The 21,056-nt window shown below is 33.4% G+C and overlaps 1 protein-coding gene across 1 annotated transcript in view; it reads right to left on the bottom strand.

Annotated features, from left to right (window-relative positions):
- Rfx3 (regulatory factor X3) overlaps positions 1-21,056 on the bottom strand; it is a 227,444-nt gene that overhangs the window by 54,322 nt on the left and 152,066 nt on the right. The window contains exons 5-6 of the mRNA XM_042699413.1: positions 11,969-12,043; positions 3,155-3,336 (exon numbers count right to left, since the gene is read on the bottom strand). Of these exons, the coding sequence (XP_042555347.1) occupies positions 3,155-3,336; positions 11,969-12,043 (257 nt within the window). The remainder of the gene's footprint in view (positions 1-3,154; positions 3,337-11,968; positions 12,044-21,056) is intronic.

Below are 21,056 nucleotides of genomic sequence, written 5' to 3'. Positions count from 1 at the left end.
AGTTTTACTTCTAAGATTAACTTTTTTTTTTTTTTTTGGTTGGTTGTGGGCTTGAACTCTGGGCCTGGGCACTGTCCTTCAGCTCTTCAGCTCAAGGTGAGTGCTCTACCACTTGAGCCACAGCACCACTTCCAGTTTTCTGGTGGTTTAGTGGAGATAAGAGTTTCACGGACTTTTGTGCTTTGAACCATGATCCTCGGATCTCAGCCACCTGAATAGCTAGGATTACAGGTGTGAACCACCAGAGCCTGGCTAGATGAACTTCCATATATTTAAAGTGATCTTAAATTCATAGTATATAAACAAACTGTTAGTTTAAAAACTACAGGGCATTTCAATGCCTACACGCTTTCCGTAAATTAAAACAGAAATAAAAACCTAATGTCTATAAAGTAAGGTCTTCCACTTGGAGAGATTAGATGTAGTCTCAAAAATCCAGTGGAAAAAAGAGAAAAAAAAACATCACCATAAACACAATTTGTAGTGTTCTCTCTTACAAATTTTAAAGACAGTAGTGATAGGAAGTGGGAGGTATTAATAATGGGAAAAAGTACAAAAAATCCCTGCTGTTTTCTCTGTAAGACTCCCAAATAGATGGGTTTCTTTTCTGTTTCCTGCAAAACAGCATTTTGCTTTAGGTGGGAGTAGTAATTTATACTTTATTGGTAAGCACTTGGGAAGAGAAGATTATCCATAGTTACCTTTGTTCAAATTTGGAGATAGGATCAAATCAAAAGTCTGATTTGCCTTGGCTTAGAAATAGTGATTTTTTTTTTAATTTAGCTTTTGCTTATTTAAGTCCAAAAACTTTTGCAAAGATATGGTCTGGTTTGAATAATTTTACCTGCTAATTTAAATGATGTATATTTTATATAAAGTTCATTTAAAAATCTATTTAATGTGCTTCACAATTTTCACTGATTTCCTTCTGTTCTTTGGCTTGGGATAGAAACTGGATACCAATGTCCTGGGCTAGAAAAATCTCCCTGCCAACATCAGATTTTGTCCACTAGAGTTCCTCTGTCTTTCACACACTTCATTTATTTAAACTCAACCACAGAACTTATTTTCCCCTTATTCTTCTAGGCTTTGCTTTCCAAATCAATTGCAAACACTACATACAATTTTTAAAGGAACAGGAGACATAATTGTTGGTGACGGCGGAGAGCAAAAGCTGTAATATTGTAAAATGTACTTATAGAATATGGATTCTACTCATTCACAAACCCAAACAACCCCAATTTGTCCCTTTCTACTTAACAGATGTGTTTCAGGGTTTGAATGGACTTCAAAATAGGATTCATTGAATTCTTTTCCAGTAACAAAAGCAGCACAACAATACAGCTATTAGAATGTTGAATAAAGCCCAGAGTTTCAAAATATTGGCATCACACATGTAAGTACTGAGCCATCAGCTAGGAGATAGTAGTTTAGGTCCCTAAATAATGATTTTCCTACTTTGGGAGAAAAAAAAGAATACTAGAGAAACAAAAAGCTTTTCTTCAGAGGAATGAAAGCAAGTGGTTTTAGTCTGAATAGACAATCATATTCTGCAATTTAAAAGATACTACCTTTGAAGTATAGATGGAAGAAAACACATTTATGAAAGAATCAAGCCTACAGCAATCTGAAAGCTATAGATATGCTTAAATGCAAGAGAAAGAAATAAATCTGCAATTAGAACATAGAGAGATCTTGTATCTCATAAAACGGATCTAGGATTCAGGTTCAGGACACAAAAACATGGCATTTTCACATTTGAAAAAAACAGCAAAAACAGGCCAGAAGAAGTAGAAAAAAAAATTCCCTTTCTCTTTTTCCCACTGAAGTGGGCTTTAAAACTTAGCTTGCCATTCCTTGAAAACAGACCATCAGACCTGCATCACCCTATGCTATCTTTTTCTCCAGAGATGAAGAGAAGAATCCAGTACATGGGCCTTACAGAGTTATCCTACCATCTAACTTAGAAATTCTAGATCATAACCGTTTGTGTTAAGTCATGTTTCGTTGTGGGTTTTTACCTCTGAAATCTCTCTGTCATTTAAAGCTTATACTAAAGAAACAGCTTCTCTCTTCTCAATCTGTCTTTTGTTACAGGGGTCTTAGCCATAAACCTTGAAATGAGTTGTGAATCTTTTCTCCCTGACAATATTCAATCCTCTTTTCACTCTAACTATATAATGAAGTTAACTACTAGGGCACCGTTAGGTTTACTACGATTAAACATTCTATACTACAATAATTTGAAGTTGTGAAATATAACTGATTAAAAATAACTCCTCAGAGTAGTGTTTGCTCTCTATTTAATACTTCCTAGTATACATTTTATAAGATTTTCAAATCAAATATATCCTACCTTCATGCATACCTGCTGAAAATATTTTTCAACTTATAAAAAAAAAACAAGATTCACAACTCTGATTTCATCATAGTTTGAAAAGTAAAAACACTATTTCAAAAATAAAAAAAGAGAAACTGGTAGCTCTTACTTTACATTATTTATCTCTATGCAACTATATCATATTTTTATTCTAATGTTTGCATGGTTTCAAAATCAGGAGCAGAAAAAGAAGATTTAAAAAGGCCAGTGAAAGGTAAAATAGGACCAAGTTATTACCAAGGACTTCAAATACCAATATCTAGCAAGTTTACCAAATGACTTTAAATTGGTTTCAATTCTATGAAATACAAGTTACTACTTCAGTTTCTTACTCCATTCAACTAAAGTAGCTTTTTTTAAAAAAAAAATAAAGACAAATATATAATTTTTTCAGAATCTGGAGATAGTTTTGCAAGCACTATGAAACTTTTTCATACTATGGTTATTTTCAAAAATACTGTGATATATATTAACATATAAGTAATATATTAATATTTAAAAGTAAAATCTCACATTAACAAGTTGGTCTTCTATCTATAGTCAGAATCATTTCTTCTCCCAAATTCTGTGAGTTATTATTTAGGACATTGTGTCATTCTGATTTGGTAGTGTTCACTGAATAATCAGATACCTTTTTGTATGGATTATTATAAACTGAGTTCACTCTATATTTCTACCATATATTATCTATAATCAAGTACTTTTGTTCAAATAACATATTTAGCTGCTTTTGCTTGAAATGGAAAGCTTATGATCCTATGTCCCAATACTCACCTGGTACCCAATCTCCTGGTTCGTAGCCCCATAAAAATCGACCTTATTAGTTTTCCAAAAGAAGCAGCATTGACTGGGTCCAGTTTATGTTCCTGACAGTGTCGAAGGTAGTGATTGTATAGGGTGCTTCTGGGAAGGCTCACTCCTTCTGCTGTCTCGTAATTGTCCAACAGCCATTGAAGCTAGTGGAAATAAGACATAGTAAACACAGAGAAATCATTTTATTTGCAAAAATTTCTAAGCAATACTACAAATAAAAGATACAGAAAGACACAGAAGTTCTTCATTAAGTCTTATGATAAATTGTTGTAATTAAGAGGCCTATGTAATCTGGCTGTGAAAACACTCAGAAACACTGTAGATAGTTGAACATCAGTTATGATCTTAGACAATATGACAAATATTCAAGCACCTGTAGAGAGATAATAATTTTCTATGTATTAGTTGCAATTTGGAGACAAGTATTTCTTCAGGGAGTACAAATAAACTCATTAACTGGTCACAAATGAAATGTATTACTGTAACAGAACAAAGCATGCTAGCAAACTTGGAAGCACTGCACTAAGTGTGTCTTTTAGATTGTTTAATTCCAATACCTGAATAATAAGCTTCCTTATATGAAGTTTTATATTAAGGTTTATTCATTTTTACAGAATTGTAATTTGCTTACCTCAAATTAACACTAGATAATACAATAATATTGTCCATTGGGACAAATTCTGCATGTAGGGAAAAAAAAATCAATCATTCCTTCCCCAGAAGGAAAGATAAGCGCTAAGTATTGAAAAATAATTTATATGCAGTCAACAGGAACATTTTTTATAACCATTTGAGAATTTCTGCATCACAGTTGTGCTTTGTCAGAATTTTGAAATGTACACTACCATTTATTAAGGCAGTGTTTTTATTGGTTTAAAGTTCACCTTTAAAATTTCAATGTTGTCTGATGGGTTTTGAAAGACAATCTTTAAATTCATAATATGCAAGACATTTTCAGAAAATCTAGTCTAGTATATATTTTTGAATTCTATTCTGAGCATTTGTCCATTTACCATGTACAAAGGAGACTTGTTATACTTAAATGATTTTTCTTAAGGTTGGTTTCCAACTCCCGTTTCCTAATCAGGAATAGTTTCCAAAACAGTTTTGAAAATAAATAGTTCCTAAATGTTTCTTAATTAGAAGTCTGATAGTTGTACAAAACCTCTGAAGTTTTCATATCACTTGTCTCAACAAAAATTCCTTAAGAGGTTTAACAAGTAGCATTTAAAATACAATTTAAACATAAGTTATAGAAGTAAAAGAAATTGTTTATGTGTTACCATGATGAATGTGACCCCATTTTTCCATGATGATATGGAAATCAAAAAACAATTAAAGCACATTTTAATTTTGTGCATATATTTTAAGATTTGTGATCTTGACTATGAACTTCCAGAAGTTTTATTTTAAAAAATTCATTAAGATGGTGGTTTCTAGCATTTTAACTCTGACAATAAATTCTCTAGAAACATTTTAAGTTCAACTATTTCTACATGATGCTTATATAATTAAAATTATGTAATTAAACCATAGTGGTTACTGGCTTTGGAAATATGGCTATAAAGAACAGAGCCTTTTAAAAATGAAATTAATATCTGTTCAAGTTGTCGTCTTCTAATGAACAGATATCCATATAAATCCATACATTGTGTGTGTGTGTGTGTGTGTGTGTGTGTGTGTGTGTGTGTGTGTGTGTGTGTGTGTGTGTTGTACTGTCCTTGGGCTTAAACTCAGGGACTGGGTTGCTGTCCCTATGCTTCATTTACTCAAGGCTAGCACTCTACCACTTGCTCTACTTCCTGCTTTTTTTGGTTAATTGGAGATAAGAGTCTCCTGGACTTTCCTGCCTGCCTTGGCTGGCTTTTTTTTTTTTTTTAATTTTTTGGTCAGACATGGGGCTTGAACTTTGGGCCTGAGCCCTGTCCCTCAGCTCTTCAGCTCAAGGCAAACACTCTACCACTTGAGCTACAGGGCCACTTCCGGTTTTCTGGTGTTCAATTGGAGATAAGAGTTCCATGGCTTTTCCTGTCTGGAACCATGATCCTTAGATCCCAGCCTCCTGAATAACAAGGATTACAGGTGTGAACCAACCCCTCCCAGCTAAATATACACATTAGAACACAATGATTACCTCTATAAGATAGACAACCATCTACTATAAAAGCTCTACAATGATTATATAAAATAAATTTTCATTCTTTTCAAAATTTTCCTATATTTGTAGCCTACTGTCAGAAGCCACATTTTTAAAGAGAGTCAGACATGATTTCTGAGTTTATTAAGTGACACCCAGAAAGCACTGGTTATCTATATTTAATGTAAGGGTATAAATGAATTAGGATATTCACTTGCTATGGCTGGAATCAGTAGTCGGCCTGTAGCAGTGCCCTCATATCTCTTTTCTGTTTTAGACCACTGATGCTCAGGTGAACCATATTGCATTGAAACATACTGGCTGTACTTTTGTGTACATATACTAGATAGAGCAAAGGCAACTGACTTCTACTGGCATCCTTGAAATGTTAAAAAGAGGAATTTAGGCCCTGATATCAAGAATCATAAAGCACTAATTTTTAGAAAGCCCTAAAAAGGCACACACACAAAGCTTTAGTATTTTTCAATTTAGTAAGGGTAGTAAGATAATATGTAATATTTTTCAATTTAATAGTAATAAATACGTGTAAAGTAAAAAATTAAAGATGTTTTCATACATAGTCCTACATATCCTCACATAATACATAGTGTCAAAGACATAATAGAATGGTTGATAGAAAGAAGTGATTAAAAGCCAGTATTATTTTTATTGCTAATGTAGAAATGTGATATATCTACATATGAAATCATAAAAGGGCACTGTCTTTCAGAAATGGAATATAGTCAAATTTGTAAATGAACTTTGTTTGTTTGTTTTTTGTCGGTCGTAGGGCTTGAACTCTGGGCCTGGGCGCTGTCCCTCAGCTCTTCAGCTCAAGCCGAGCGCTCTACCACTAGAGCTACAGCGCCACTTCCGGTTTTCTGGTGGTTTATTGGAGATAGGAGTCTCACGGTCTTTCCTGCCCGGGCTGGCTTTGAACCGCGATCCTCAGATCTCAGCCTCCTGAGTAGCTAGGATTACAGGCGTGAGCCACCAGCGCCCGGCTTGTAAATGAACTTTGTAAATAAAAGTATAAAATAAGAAAAGTAGATTAATGCAACTAATAATCACATGATACGAAGTTCCACATGAATGGGGAACTTGGTGACTACAACTCTGACGGCAGCGAAGCAACATTTTGTGTTTGCAGGGGGAAGAACGTCATTCCCTGCCAGAATCCTGGAGAACACGTTAAGGAGCAAGCAAGAGATGGAGGAGGAGGAGGTCCTAGTGCTGAAGGGACAGACAGGGTCTGGGGACTATCTATCCCTGAGCTGATATATTTCACTCAAGGTTAAAACTCTACCTCTTTGAGCCACAGCCCACCTCTGGTTTTCTGGTGGTTAGCTGGAGATAAGAATTTCACAGACTTCCCTGCTCTAGCTGGCTTTGAAGTGCAATCCTAGATCTCACCCTCCCGAGTAGCTAGGATTACAGGCAGGAGCCACCAGTGCCAGGCAAACATAAGTTCTATTATTAACAAAACTTAGCAGTTAAGTTTCTATGCAATATTAAACATAATCTAAAGGAATATGCTCCATAAAACGTGGAAAGGAAGTTAACACTATTAAAAGTACATTGTTGTTACCAGAAGAGATTTAGACATTAGAATCCAACAGTCCTACCAACCAGTAATTTAGCATTAAACTACTACTATTTTTCTTCTTTATAAAATGTCTTATAAAATATATTTATGATTTTCAAAGTTTATGAAATATCATAGAAAGTTTTAACCTTTATCTTTCAAACCTGATTATTCCACTAACGAACTAAAATATACTCATTTAAGGGCAGAATCCAAGATAATTTCATTTTTCAACCTTTGCATCTAATCTATATTAGTCAGAATAGATTAAAGCAGATGAACAGTTCTTATATTTTCCTAGAGAGAAGTAATGATTGACAAATGAAATTAAATCAATTTTGCACTGCCCAATTAAAGCTAAATGCAACATTTACCATATTTTTTCAGATGAATGATTATCTATTGGTATACTGACAATACTCATTTTGACAGATCTTATTTCTATAATAACATATTTATAATACTGTAAAGTCAAGTATAATGAGTGAAAACAGGGCTTTGTTTTGAGTTAAATATATTTAAGTAATCCCAACTAGAAAAAAAAGAATCACAGAACAATTAGTTGCACTGTTTTTAAAAAGTATAAAACAAATGCCTAGAGATTTTTATCTTTAATCAGAATTTTAAAACTATACAATCTTAACAACATTCTATGAATGTTAGGAAAATGTAATTGAAAAACATTTCTTGTTTCAAATCTACAATTTTTTTTTGCCTCAAACTGGATGTATAACTATGAAGTGCTAATAATTAAATGCTAATTGTATTAATTACAAATAAGAAATATAAAATAAACTTGTTTACAATAAAGAAAAATTTGATATCCTATTCAGATTTAGGCAGACTACATATGCCATTTAGTGTAAGAATTTCACATACAAAAATCAGAAACAAAATATTTAAGTAAAAATTATTGTACTGATAGGATTTTGTGAAAAATAACCAAATTACCATTCTAAATAGCCAAAGATGAATGATGCCACTTTAGGCTATGCCATTTAAAAGAGTAAATTGTTTGTAGCATAAAAAGTTATCTATTCTTAACTTCAAAGTGCATGCAGAGAAATTAGATAGAGTAACCATATATTTTTTATTTGATTAGCATGCTAGGAGAAATCATTTTCTTCCCCAAGCCATGTAGACACATAAACCTATTGGAAGAATATGTGAAAACAATACCATGTGTTATCATTCTTCACCCATGGTGGGAAAAGTCATCCTTGAACACTGAAGGTAAGAGAAGGTCTGTTTGACTCTATGGTTTCTAATATTTATCCATTTAGGAAATGTTCAGTAGGCATCCACTATGTTCCAGCACGGCACAAGGCACCAGGGATACACTGGTAGGGAAAGTTTAAGAATCCTTAGTCTCTTATTTAGTTACTGTCCATGAGATGCTTGTGCTGCCATAATTGCCATCCTTTTAATATTACTAACAGAATAAAGCATGAGATGCTTCATAGTTAAGTGAGGTTATATATAATGTATCTATTGTTGTATGTGTATGTATATTTAATTCCAGAAGGTAATAGCACGCTATATTAATAAAATGGATTAGCAGTACAAAATACTATCAAAAATATGCTGAAAATGGGATACAAAATTTAACATCTACCCCATCATCTAATGTGGAAAGGAGAAAAGAAAAGAAATATGCCAGATTCTACTAAGAGGGCTGACTTACCAGATTTGGAAAGGATGGGAGAGAATGTTGACAGAGGTAAAATTAATCAAGATTCATTGTATGCATATACTGCTTTATGGAATGGTAACTCCTTTGTACAATTAAGTTAAAATAAAATTTTAAAAACTTCCCAAAACTATGCTAAAAATCAAATGCACAAACAGGAAACAAAATCGTTTTTATTCCATGTCTCATGAGAAAAGACTTTTTTGCTTAAAAGTTATGATTAAGACCCCTCTTCAAAAACTACTAAATACATTGGGCTGGAAATGTGGCTTCGTGATAGAGTGGTAGAGTGCTCTCCTAGCATGCATGAAGCCCTGGGTTCCATTCTTCAGTACCACATAAACAGAAAAAGCTGTAAGTGGCATTATGGCTCAAGTGGTAGAGCCCTAGTTGAGCAGGGACAGGGCCCAGGGACAGTGCCCAAGCCCTGAGTTCAAGCTCCACGACCAACCAAAACAAACAAACAAAAACTAATAAATGTAGCTGGGCTCCGGTGGCTCACAGCTGTATTCCTACTCAGGAGCTGAAATCTAAGGGTCATGGTTTGAAGGTGGCCTGTGCAGGAAAGTCTGTGAGACTCATCTCCAATAATCTACCCAGAAAAAGCCAGAAATGGTGATATGGCTCAGGTGGGAGAGTGCTAGTTTTGAGCACAAAAAGCCCCAAGAACCAGAAAAAAAAAAAGAAAAGAAAAAATTGGTAAATATAGAACACATATAACAATTTATCTTTTTAAAATTAATCTTTTATAGAAACTGATAAATCAGGGAATCATAAAATCAAATTCATGCCAATGTGAATCTCACAAACTTTAAATTATTCTATAATAGGTAGAATTATTATACTATATTATACTATCATAGTACTATAATTATACTATAGTATATAAAGGTAGCATATTTTACTGACATATAAAGTATTAACAAGCAGCCAGAAGTGTTGGTACATGCCTATAAACATAAGTACCCAAGAGGTTGAAGCAGGAATCTCAGAAAATAGTAGTAAGACCCTGCTATAACATCAAAATGCAAAAAAAAAAAAAAAAAAGATACGGTCTTATATTGCAGTACTTGTTCAGCAAGCACGTGTCTCTGGGGCAATCTCCACTACCACTAAGAACACTAAATAAATAAATAAAAGCATAACAAAAATACATTTAAAACCTATCTTGCCACTGACAAATGTATATACAACAAAAAATCACCATGTTTATAGAATGTAAAATACCTTTAAAGGTATTTTGTTCAATGTTCTAGAAGACGTGATATGAAATTCATTGTAGTTGTTTGGATAAATCTAACAAAAATTGGGGGCATTTTTAACTACCCAAGGATAAAAAGACAACAGAATCGTTCTCTGTGGTCAAGAAGGAACTAAGCTCACTAGCTGGCCAACAGTTCTGCCTTCACTGTTTACAATAGTCTATAGATTAAAGACTAAAATGAACCAGGAGAACACACAAAGATTATCACTTCACTAGCAACATTTGTGCCCACTCTTTGTGCACATACTGACACAGCATTTGACATTTTTAACCGTAAGGAAGGTTTTCTAGACCACTTAATAAAAACATCATGAAGCTATGAAATAATACACCGTTGTCTGATGTTTATACAGCTTAGTCGACACGATTATTAATATTAAATATTGGTTCACAAATTTTTAAGAGAAAGTAATTTTTAAAAACTTTAATATATTTTAAAACAGTGAACCAAATCCCCAAATAAAAAATTGTGAACATACTAATTAAGATGAGTAATTGAAGGTAAAATTAAACATATTATATATTTTCCTATTTTTAATGTATGTCAAATAAAGTCAAATGTGAATTAAATTATCAAATAAAACTTAGAAGTCTGAAAGTTGGTCAAGACTATAGGAAACTTTTTTCCTATGTTCCCCTCCAATCCTCACTTGGGATATTCAACATACAAACATCAGCTGGTCCTTTCCTCCTTTTCACAAATACACAGCCTACCAATGCACACTCAGCCTTTAACATGTTCACGGTATCATACAATTGTGTCCCAATACAACTGGGACACAATTAGGAAACAAATGAAAGCATGACATACTCAAAATAAAATTTCAGAAATGCATTTTTGGATTGCGTCATCAAAAAGGGCCCAAATAATGGCATTATTTAAAAATTCATAAGCATAATTTTCATCAAAATTATAAGCATTCTCCAAGTTAGTTAATTTGGGGGGGGGGAAAAGAGGGAATCGGGAAACTTTCCTTTCAAAAAGAAACAGAATACCCTATCCAAATACAAATGTGTTAGAACATAAGTGGATAGGGTAGTAATGTTTTGTAATATAAATAATTATTGCAAAGTTCAAATATTTAGAATGCATACTACAAACACTTTCTGTAACATTTTATAAATGAAACAATAAAATAAATGGAGTAACAAAATTTTATTTTGATTTTTAAGTTTTCAGTAACAAATGATGGAAAAAATTAAGAAAACATAATAATTTTATCCCTAAGTTTAGGAATGCAGTCAATTGGGAAGGAAAAGTAATTCTTCCAAAAATGTCATTGATTTATCCAAACTAGATGCAAGTCACAGGTCTGCTCACTTTTATTTCCCAGCCTCAGAAGTCATGGTGACAAAGTACATTTTAATCAGCACATTCATTGTTTTCCCATAATTTAACAGTTGACAATAATGATTGTAATTTCACAAAACTGTCGTCCTCCTTAACACACTTACCAGTGTCAGAGTGACGGTGCATCTGGTGACAGTGAGAGTCTCAATGTTAGGGATGGCAATTCTCTCTACCCCGGTCATTAGCAAACTGTGGTTTGTCTACAGCCTCACTTTTTCTTTTGGCCAATTTTCATTTCTCTTTAGTTTTTAGAACCTGAGTTCTTATATATCATTATTTCTAGTCTGTCTAATCTAGTCAAATTCGTAAAGAAATCATTTTCAAACAGCTTAGCACTGGATTTGACATTGGTCATCACTCATCCACTTAAAAAGCATTACAGTAGACATGGCTATCTCTATGTCTCTCTATGTAAATGTGGACTACAATTTTTTGCTTCATAGAAAATAAATACCTAACCAGAAAACTTTATAACAGAGACTGATTGCTTTTTCTTTTTTAAAAAAATAAATGGCAGTCTGTCATTTATTTTGAAATTATTGTATAAAAACCTAGTAAAGCAGTACCCTGAGATCTCTATTATGAGATATTCCATAAAATAGCCATTAAATGATTCAGAGATTATAGGGTGCTGAGAAAGGAAGGTTAAGAAGCAAAATAAATAAGATAAATAAAACAAGCATTTAGAGGCAAGCAACACATGCAGAACAAGCAAGAGATTAGTTTACGTGAAGAAGAGGCAACTTACATGGCTGTTGAGAAGAGAGCTTCTGTGAGTGGACAGACCGTCAGACTTTTGCAGCGTCTCAATCGCCATTTCAATCTGATAATAGATGTCATTAAAAAAAAAAAGGGCTCAAGACAAGATAGTAATAAAAGGCTCACCAGAGAATTTTTGATAGATTTTTTAAAGTTCAATTTCTTCTTCAATGGTGGCTAATGAACAGCTATCACTAAATGTGTTTTTCCCTGTCCCTCCCATCCCAAGAATAAAACAAAAATATGTACATTAATCATACGCCCAATCACATGAGTAAACCTTTTTAAACACTGTGTAATTATAATCAGTATGAAGATCCAAGGAGCAGGAACACATGTGGACTTTTCTAGTTTATAAGAAAATATTTTTTTTTAATTTTTATAGTTCAAGATGGGTTATGGGAACCACTGTCTAAATAGTATTTTATTCTGTCATGCAAAAAAAAGAAACATACAGCAGATTCTGAGTTCAAAATGCTATAGTATTTTATTTCATATGTACAGAATCCTTTCCTAGTGGTTAAATGTTACTAAATCTATCCATTGCTCACTTAACTGTGTATAAAAATTTGGAAGGGGGGTCATTTCAATGCACATGTAACTATGTAACATGTAACTATGGCCTCTACATTGTATTTGAAGATATGGTGATGAAGCAGAGACATTAGGAATGAGAGCAGAAATGAACGTAGAAGGGAAAATAATCAGAGCCAAGAAAGGAAAGGGCCAACTACAGAAAGAGTTTTATTCTAAGTACTCGCAGCATACCACATGTGATACATTCCTAGCACACAATTTACAATGTCTAATTTTCAGCTCCCAGAAATAGTCCACATTTTATTTTTTAAAAAATACATCTCACATGCAGTCATTATGTTAAAAATATTAATTATTTGAAGGAAATCATATAATAAAATTTAAGAAATAACTCGTTTTCAAACCTAATTTCATTTCTTATAGTTTACTTTGGTTATTGAAATTGATAATGCCTTGAAACTTTAACATACTGTCACCTTACAAAGAGAAATGATAGGTGATGGTTAATATGTTTAGCAGTCTTTTTAATTTTCTCTCTGGTTTGTAGCTCTATTAAGGTAGAACAATCATACAGAACATTCAGCATCAATCACAGCAATATTCAATCTAATTGTTTCCCTAAACAACTTGATAATGAAAACTTAAAACTTTATTTTATATATTTTCCAAATGTATTAATATTTTAATAATTCCTCAAATTAATAAAATACATCATGAAGAAAATTAGATTAAGATGCTATTTTAAAATTCTTAAAATATATTCAGACCATGTAGAATAGAACTTATTCCATTATAAACTTTAATTTAAAACACAAAACTAGGTCAATTTTCCTCTAAAATGGAAGAGATGGTACATGTAGTTTATCACTGTACTTGAAAATGAAGTGAAGAAAGTGATACTGCATAAGTAAACAAAGATACATTTTGGAATGAGAAATCTAATAAGCAAGCAAACATTTTATGAAAATGTTAAAAAAAAAAAAAAAACTAGAGAACTTTGGTGTTACAGCTGCTAAAAAGAGAATCATACTTGCTTATTTTCAAAGAGAAAACACCAAAAAAGAGCTGAAAAGATGCATGTGAACATAAATCACTTCTAAGCAGAATTTGCTCCAAATTTAATTTGATCAGACGCCTATATTTTCTTTAATTTTAATGTCAAAATGGTCAGGTAAGATTTTAGTTTAATACACAAAAAATAAAATAGTCTGCAATTTGTGACTTCATAGGTTTACATGATATGAGAAACACAATCAGAAATGTAATAGCTAATAACTCACAGGAAGAGATTCAGGCTCTGGGTTCTTGCTGCAATTTTAAGTTAGATAAACCTGCATTTCCTTTCCTAAGACAATCTAAGCATTTCTTTTCCTTAGACAAACACATGTTTCTGAAGTAACTACTCTGCTGGTCCTAGATTTCTAGTCTATTGCCAGGTTTCTAGGAAAGGGTCAATTCCTTCCTGGCAGGATTTTGTTTTCATCACATTTGTTTAGGAGCTGGATACTAAACACAGGATCTTCCATTCAGCTATCTTCTTGGCCCTACCAAGACAATAGAAGTTTTGGAGAACCAATGGCACAATGGATATAGGTAGGATTTATGTAGGTTCACATCTTCTTTGTCCTTTTGGCTATTTGGCTAATTTATTTTCACCTACAGAATAAAAAATTCTGAGACCCATATAGGAAACTTAATATGTGTTTATCATGTTCAGTTTAACAACGGAAAGGAATTCAAATCTCCTAGAAGAATCACTAGCTCTTACTGTGCTTTTTAAAAACTAGCTTTATCTATTAAGTCATAACTGTTTATTCATTATATATATACCCACATACATGCATATATATAGGTATACATATATATATACTGTCATGTATATGATAATGTGTGATAAGAAAAAATCCATAATGATTAAGATATTACAATACAGTTAGAGGGAACATAATCATACAAGTAAATGCACAATTATACACATAGAAGTACATGTAACAAAAATTAAAGTACAGGTAAGAAAGGTAGAGGAAAACGAACATATTCCTTAAGTTTAAAGAAAAAATATTCTTCAGGTTTAAAAAACCTTGGCTTCTTGAATATATGATTAAAATTGTGAATCTGCTATATTAACAAAATATATTTAATAATACCAACAACATTTGTATTAACTTTCTCAGTGTTTACAGACACACTAAATTCAGAGCTCATTCTTCAAATGTGAATGAAGTTTGTAAGGTAACACTCACACGCTATTGGTTAAAACACCTTGGAATTGTATATTGATATGTGAACATCAGTTAAGACAATGTCATTAAGGTTTTTGAGGGAAGTATATGAGTGCTCAACAAGTGTTGCTTCACAATTGTCACAGTGGAGAGACAGTCTACAGAATGAGAGGAAATCTTTGCCAGCCAGTCATGTGATGAGATGAATATCTAGACTATGGAAAGAACTTAAAAATCATAGACACCAAAAATAATTTAATCGATAAATGGACAAGTTATTTGAACAGATAGTTCACAAAAAAAATACAAGTGGCTGGTAAGTGAAAAAAAAAAAGCTCAAAATCCTTAGCCATTACGGAAATATATATATATGAAAACTACAATGAGATTCTATCTATTCCAGTTACAATATTTATCAGTAAGAAAACAAATAATGACAATGGTGTCCTGTGGGAAGTATGGCAGGAAATGTAAACTAGCATATCTACTTGGAAATCAGTAGGGAAGTTCCTCACAAAACTAAAAGTAGAGCATCAATATGGCTCTGTTATGTCATTTCTGGTTACATAAATGAAAGCGTGTAAGTCAGTATACAATAGAGATAACTGTAGCATACTTTTGTTTATTGCAGCACTATTTATAACAGCCAAGGAATGGAATCAGCCTAGGCTTCCATCAATAGACGAATGGATAAAGAAATAGGGTATCTAGACACAACAATTTTATTCAGGCATACAAAATAATTACACTATCTCACTTCCAGGAAAATGGATAGAACTGGAAAACATGTTAAGCAAAATAAGCTGGGTGTAGAAAGACAAACATTAAATGTTTTCTCTCATATGTAAAATCAAGTTTTGTTTTGTTTTGTTTTTGGAAAAAGAAAAACATAGATCATTTGACAGGACAAAAGAAAAGAGGGAGTGATAGACAGGAATAGGATTAAAGTATACCGCATACATATATGAAAATGTCATAATGAAACCCACTTAAAGCCAGGCTCACACCTGTAATCCTAGATACTCGTGAGGCTAAGATCTAAGGATTGAAGTTCAAAGCCAGCTCAGGCAGGAAAGTCTGTGCGACTCTTATCTCCAATGAATGACCAGAAAACTGGAAGTGGTGCTGTGGCTCAAAGTAGTAGAACACAAATCTTGAGGGGAATAGCTCAGGACAGTGCCCAGGCCCTGAGTTCAAGACCCACACTGACAAAAAAAAGAAGAGGAGGCGATGGGGAGGCTGTGGAGGGGGTGAAGAGGAGAAGGAAGAGGAAGCAAAAAGAAGGAAGAGGAGGGGAAAGAGAAACCCATTTAAAATAGAATAGAAACCCTGTCTATAATCCTAGCTATTAAAGAGGCAGAAATCAGGAGAAAGGTTGATGGTAGGTTCTAGCCAAAAGGTAAGCGACCCTATTTATAACCTGGTTATGGTGGTATACAAGTATGATCTTAGTTACTGGAAGATATGAGTCTAAGGCCAGTACCATGCAAAAAAATAAAGAGATTCTATCAAAAAAATAACTAAAGCAAAACAGGGTTGGAGGTGTGGTTCAACTGGTATCACATCTGTGAAGGACGCACTAAATCCTGACTTCAGTGCTATCAAAAAGAGAAGAGGAAGGGAAGGAGGATATGGGTTTGCACATATATAATGCCCCCCCACACACATTGTATATATAGTTACATACATACACACACATATATAGCTATAGATAGCTACTATATATACATACTACACTATATAGAGAGAGATTCACTATATAGACAGTAAGGTAGAAATAAGAATATATAGTGTATAAATGACTAAAACATCTAGAACTAATCAAATGAATATTGCTAGATAGAGGGAAGGGAAAGAAAGACATGCTTGTTAGTATAGTTATACAGATGGTCTCTCTTTGGTAGAGAACTAACAAATAATACTTGGTACTTTGGTAGGGGTGATAACTAAACATTCTAGGTATAGAAAAGATAATACAGCACAAGTCTGAGGAAGAGTAAGACTGTCCTTCAGGGATAGGTAAATTATTAGACAGACTGCAATTTCTTGTTTGAGATCTTTGATTAAACAGGATGTGGAGCCATGGTTAGAAAGAGTTGAGAATAGTAATATTACAGGATAGCACTTTACCTATTAATCTAGAATATGATGGGAGAAAAATCCAGACAGAAAAAAATCTGGAGGCCATAGTAATAATTTAGGATTCTGGTGAAAATCTGATAAGGCAGCAGCCAGAATGATCAAATTATATTATTGAATGACAGACCTCAAAGTAGAAAATCTGAGGCAGAAGGCTGGCTGGTATCTTATTTTTACCTGAAATAAGTACAGTAGCCTTTATCATCAGTGTGATTAGAACATTTTAAATACACATATCAAATACATTGACATGAATAAGTTCTAAAACGTTTCTCTGTTCATTTATCTGACAGATGATCTTTATTCTAAAAATACTGATCATTTAGTTGTTGAAATTTCAACTAATGCAAAGTATTGTAATCAGATTAAGAGGCCTCTGACAACCTGAGAGTCAGAATAATTGGAGACCTCAGTGATGGTTCTTTTTTTGAGTGTTGCTCCTTTGACTGTATCTTTTCCTTGTTCTTAGATTAACTTTGTTAAAAAAAATGTTCTTTTGCCTCTTTATATACTTCATGGCACAGAGACAAATATTTTTATTATTTTTCTAATTACATGGTGGACATGGTTAGCATTTTTCAGTTTTGTCTTTAATAAAGATTTAGATTCAGGTATTTTTGTTTATTAAAAAATAGTAATTTTCTGAACTAAGATACAGGGAATGCTCAGTTATATAAATTAAACAATCACCTAGAAATAATCACCAATAATGATCACAACCTCCTCATGATTATAGATGCATGGTGTTTGGGATTGGGAATGGTTCATGGTGGTCCTGGACCATTCTCATATCAAATAAGGAACTATCACAACTTCTCTGGGATTACCTAGTAAGGTGCTCAATTTGAGGTGAGATAGTCTAGAAAAATAGGCTTACAGAGCACCAGATTATTAGAGAGGGTAAAAAATCCATGTGAAATAGCAAGAAAGAATTGGATATCCATCAAGCAAAGATGAGCACATAGGAAAAGATAGGTTCTTCCTTAAGATTTTATAAAATTAAAAAAAGACCAGTGGGAATGTACTTGGGATTGTTTACAATCCTACAGATTTTTTGTCTAAACAGCATTCGTTAGAAGGAATCTACTCCATAGAGTTGAGCAGCCTAAAATGGAAAACTTGATCCAGTTTTGCTAGAAATACTTTCCAAAAATGGAGAGCAGAACTTTTCAGTGTGTTTAGACAGGCAGCTAAACTGTGAACGCATGGAGTCCTTTTGGTCAGATAAGTCATAAAGATAATTGCAAAGTTTCTTAGACTCTGGAATTACTGATTGTTTCAAAACCTTGAATACCACCTCTAGAAAGAATGCCTGGAGAAGTTTGCAGAGTCAGGCAACATAGAGAACTATCTACATTCATATTTCAGACATTAGCACATATGACCGCGGGTTATCAGGAAGACTAAGAACCCTTTGCAATGTCTCATAAACAAGGTGGTAAGAAGCATAATTAGAAAAATGGAATGCTAAGGGAGTAGCTTACAAGATGATGATTTAGAGAAACTTAGACTTCCTCAGAGTGTAGGGAAGCCCTCATTACTGTTGCTGTGAGCCTCATATGGGTGAAGAAAGAGACAAATGAGAAAATATGTTTAGTATTGGACATCCAGTAGCAATTGATTGGGGTAGGTGTGCTATAGCTCCTTAAACAAACACAGAATGAATACGTAGGTTTCCCGCATTGCAATGAGGTTTTGTGTGACTGCTTTAGAGACTATGATGCTAGACTTTCAGGTCTTCTACAAACTCTTCAGTAAAATGTCACTCAGAGATTTTCGATGTAGTTCATTTAGACAGACTACAGCACAAGTTAATTTAAGAGCAGTTGATAAAGCTCAAAAGGTAACAAGACAATATGTTGGAAATGATCTGTACAACTTGGGAACAGGAATTGAGGGGAAGGGAAAGAGGGAAAAATGAGGGAAGAGGTAACAAGTTAGGCAAGAAATATGATCACCACCTTACTTATGTAACTGTAACCCTTCTGTACATCATCACAACAATAAAATTAAAATTTAAAAGGGTGAACTTTCACTTGAAATGCAAGGAAAGGTGAAGAAGTGCTAAATGTATTTTATGACATGCATGCTACATATATTAATGTCCAACATAAAATATTGTTATGTCCAGCATACTATAAATATATGGTATGTTTATGAATACATATAGATAAATGCATATGTATATCTATGATAACAGAATGCCATACACATGGACAAGTAGGTTTCATTCCTAATAAACATATCAACCTATCCCCAACCCTACCTCCTAATAAAACAAAGTGGCTTTTTATTTATTATCTTTTTTAAGGATTAAAGGTCAAGACAGTTATATATAACTGCCACTATTATTAAAATTATTCTCACACTAGAAATTGTTTACATTCAGAACTGTTAAAAAGAGCTTTTTTTTACAGAAGTTTTTTTTCACAATAACCTTAATAAAAAAAAGGGTAGGCAAGGAATATTATCTTTGGAATTGAGGATTTTCTTGAGATTACAGAGGTATTAATGATGTGATTGCAACTGCACACCAATACCAATAGCATATTCCTTATATACAAATATTACGTATATAATAAAATATAAATCTAGTGGAAATGTTCCAAACTGTTTTAAGGATACTGTCTTCTGAGGAATGGTTTACAAAGTTACTATTAACTAAATAATCTACTGATAATAAGATTTCCTTTCTATTAAAAATGATTTGGAAATAAGATTAATATGCATTACCTGGAAATCATTTGGATGTGATCCAGTTTAAGGCAATAAAAAAGTTTTGATTAGGTAGCTAAAATTTAAACATAAAACCAGTTATCCTAATAAAGAACCACTGCATTTCCTTTTTAGTTATAGGCTACACTTAACTTATCAGTGAGGGATTTGGCAAAGAAGATAATCAAATTCCTTCTCTTGTGAAGGATGGGAAATTCTTCTAGAGAAAGTCAACGGAGAGAATATGATAATGACCAGAAATTTCCTTTTGGGTAATTTCTCTAGTACACAGACTTTACACTTCATTTGCATCTTATTTCCATTTGGAAACGTAACTAGCCAGCCTTGCTTTTCGCTTCTTGGATGAGAAAGTAGGAGAGAATGAAATCATGATGCTAACATACTTTAGCCTTTAGCACAAAGTAGTTTTCACACTTATATTCATTGATAATACTTATGACACTTAGAGAAAAAAGAAAATTATTATGCCATTAACCTCAAGTTCTGGCAATTGCTTATCACTTAAAACTATTCTGAAAGTTTTCTATCTGGAAAAAAAATTTAGGTTAACAACAACAACAACAACAACAACAAAAATCCTGTACAGCCAGGCACTGGTGGCTTATGCCTGTAGTCCTAGTTACTCAATAGGCTGAGATCTGAGGATAGTGGTTGGAAGCCAGCCTGTTCAGGAAGTAGATAATACTCTTATCTCCAATTAATCACAAAAAATTACAAGTAGAGGTATGGCTCAAAAGGGTAGAGCACAAGCCTTGAGTACAAAAGCTTAGGGATAGTGCCAGTTCAAGCTCCAGGGCACACACACACACACACACACACACACACACACACACACACACACACACACACACACACACACACACACACACACACACACACACACACACACACACACACACACACACACACACACACATCTCCTGTAAACAAGGTGTGTTCTAAGAACATTTGTTGTAAATAGAAACATAAATTGGAATAGTGGTTGAAATCAAGATCCCTTGTCGTTTTGGGCTTCCTTTGATTATTATGTAAAGCATACATTTCCTCACCCTCACAAAGCCCCAATGGGGCTAGTGTTAGCACTTTGTAACAGTAATACTGGCAACATCAACAACAGAAGAAACCTAGGGCACCCTTCTGCAAAATGCTGTGTTAGCACCTTTAGGACTTGAGATCAAGCATATCTTTCCAAGGTCTCTGCCTTCTCCAGTTTTTTGTTTTTTTCTTCTTCTGAGCACTTAGAATATTTTCCTTTTGTAATTAGTCAATACAGTCATTAAGACAGGTTTTTCTCAGTGTAGCCTTTGAGAAGAACTGGTAGGATCTCTGAACACTTTCTAGAAACATAAATTCTGAGACTCTTGCCCACAGTGACTATCTGAAACTTAGGGTCTTAACAGTCTTAACAGTGAAATATAAGGAAAAGATCTGTTTTGGCTATGT

This window comes from Dipodomys spectabilis, unplaced genomic scaffold (assembly GCF_019054845.1).
Source record: "Dipodomys spectabilis isolate Male_0828 unplaced genomic scaffold, ASM1905484v1 ptg000241l, whole genome shotgun sequence".
Taxonomy (NCBI): Eukaryota; Metazoa; Chordata; class Mammalia; order Rodentia; family Heteromyidae; genus Dipodomys; species Dipodomys spectabilis.
Note: the sequence above shows the minus strand (reverse complement) of the source record. Positions and strands in the feature narration are given on the sequence as shown.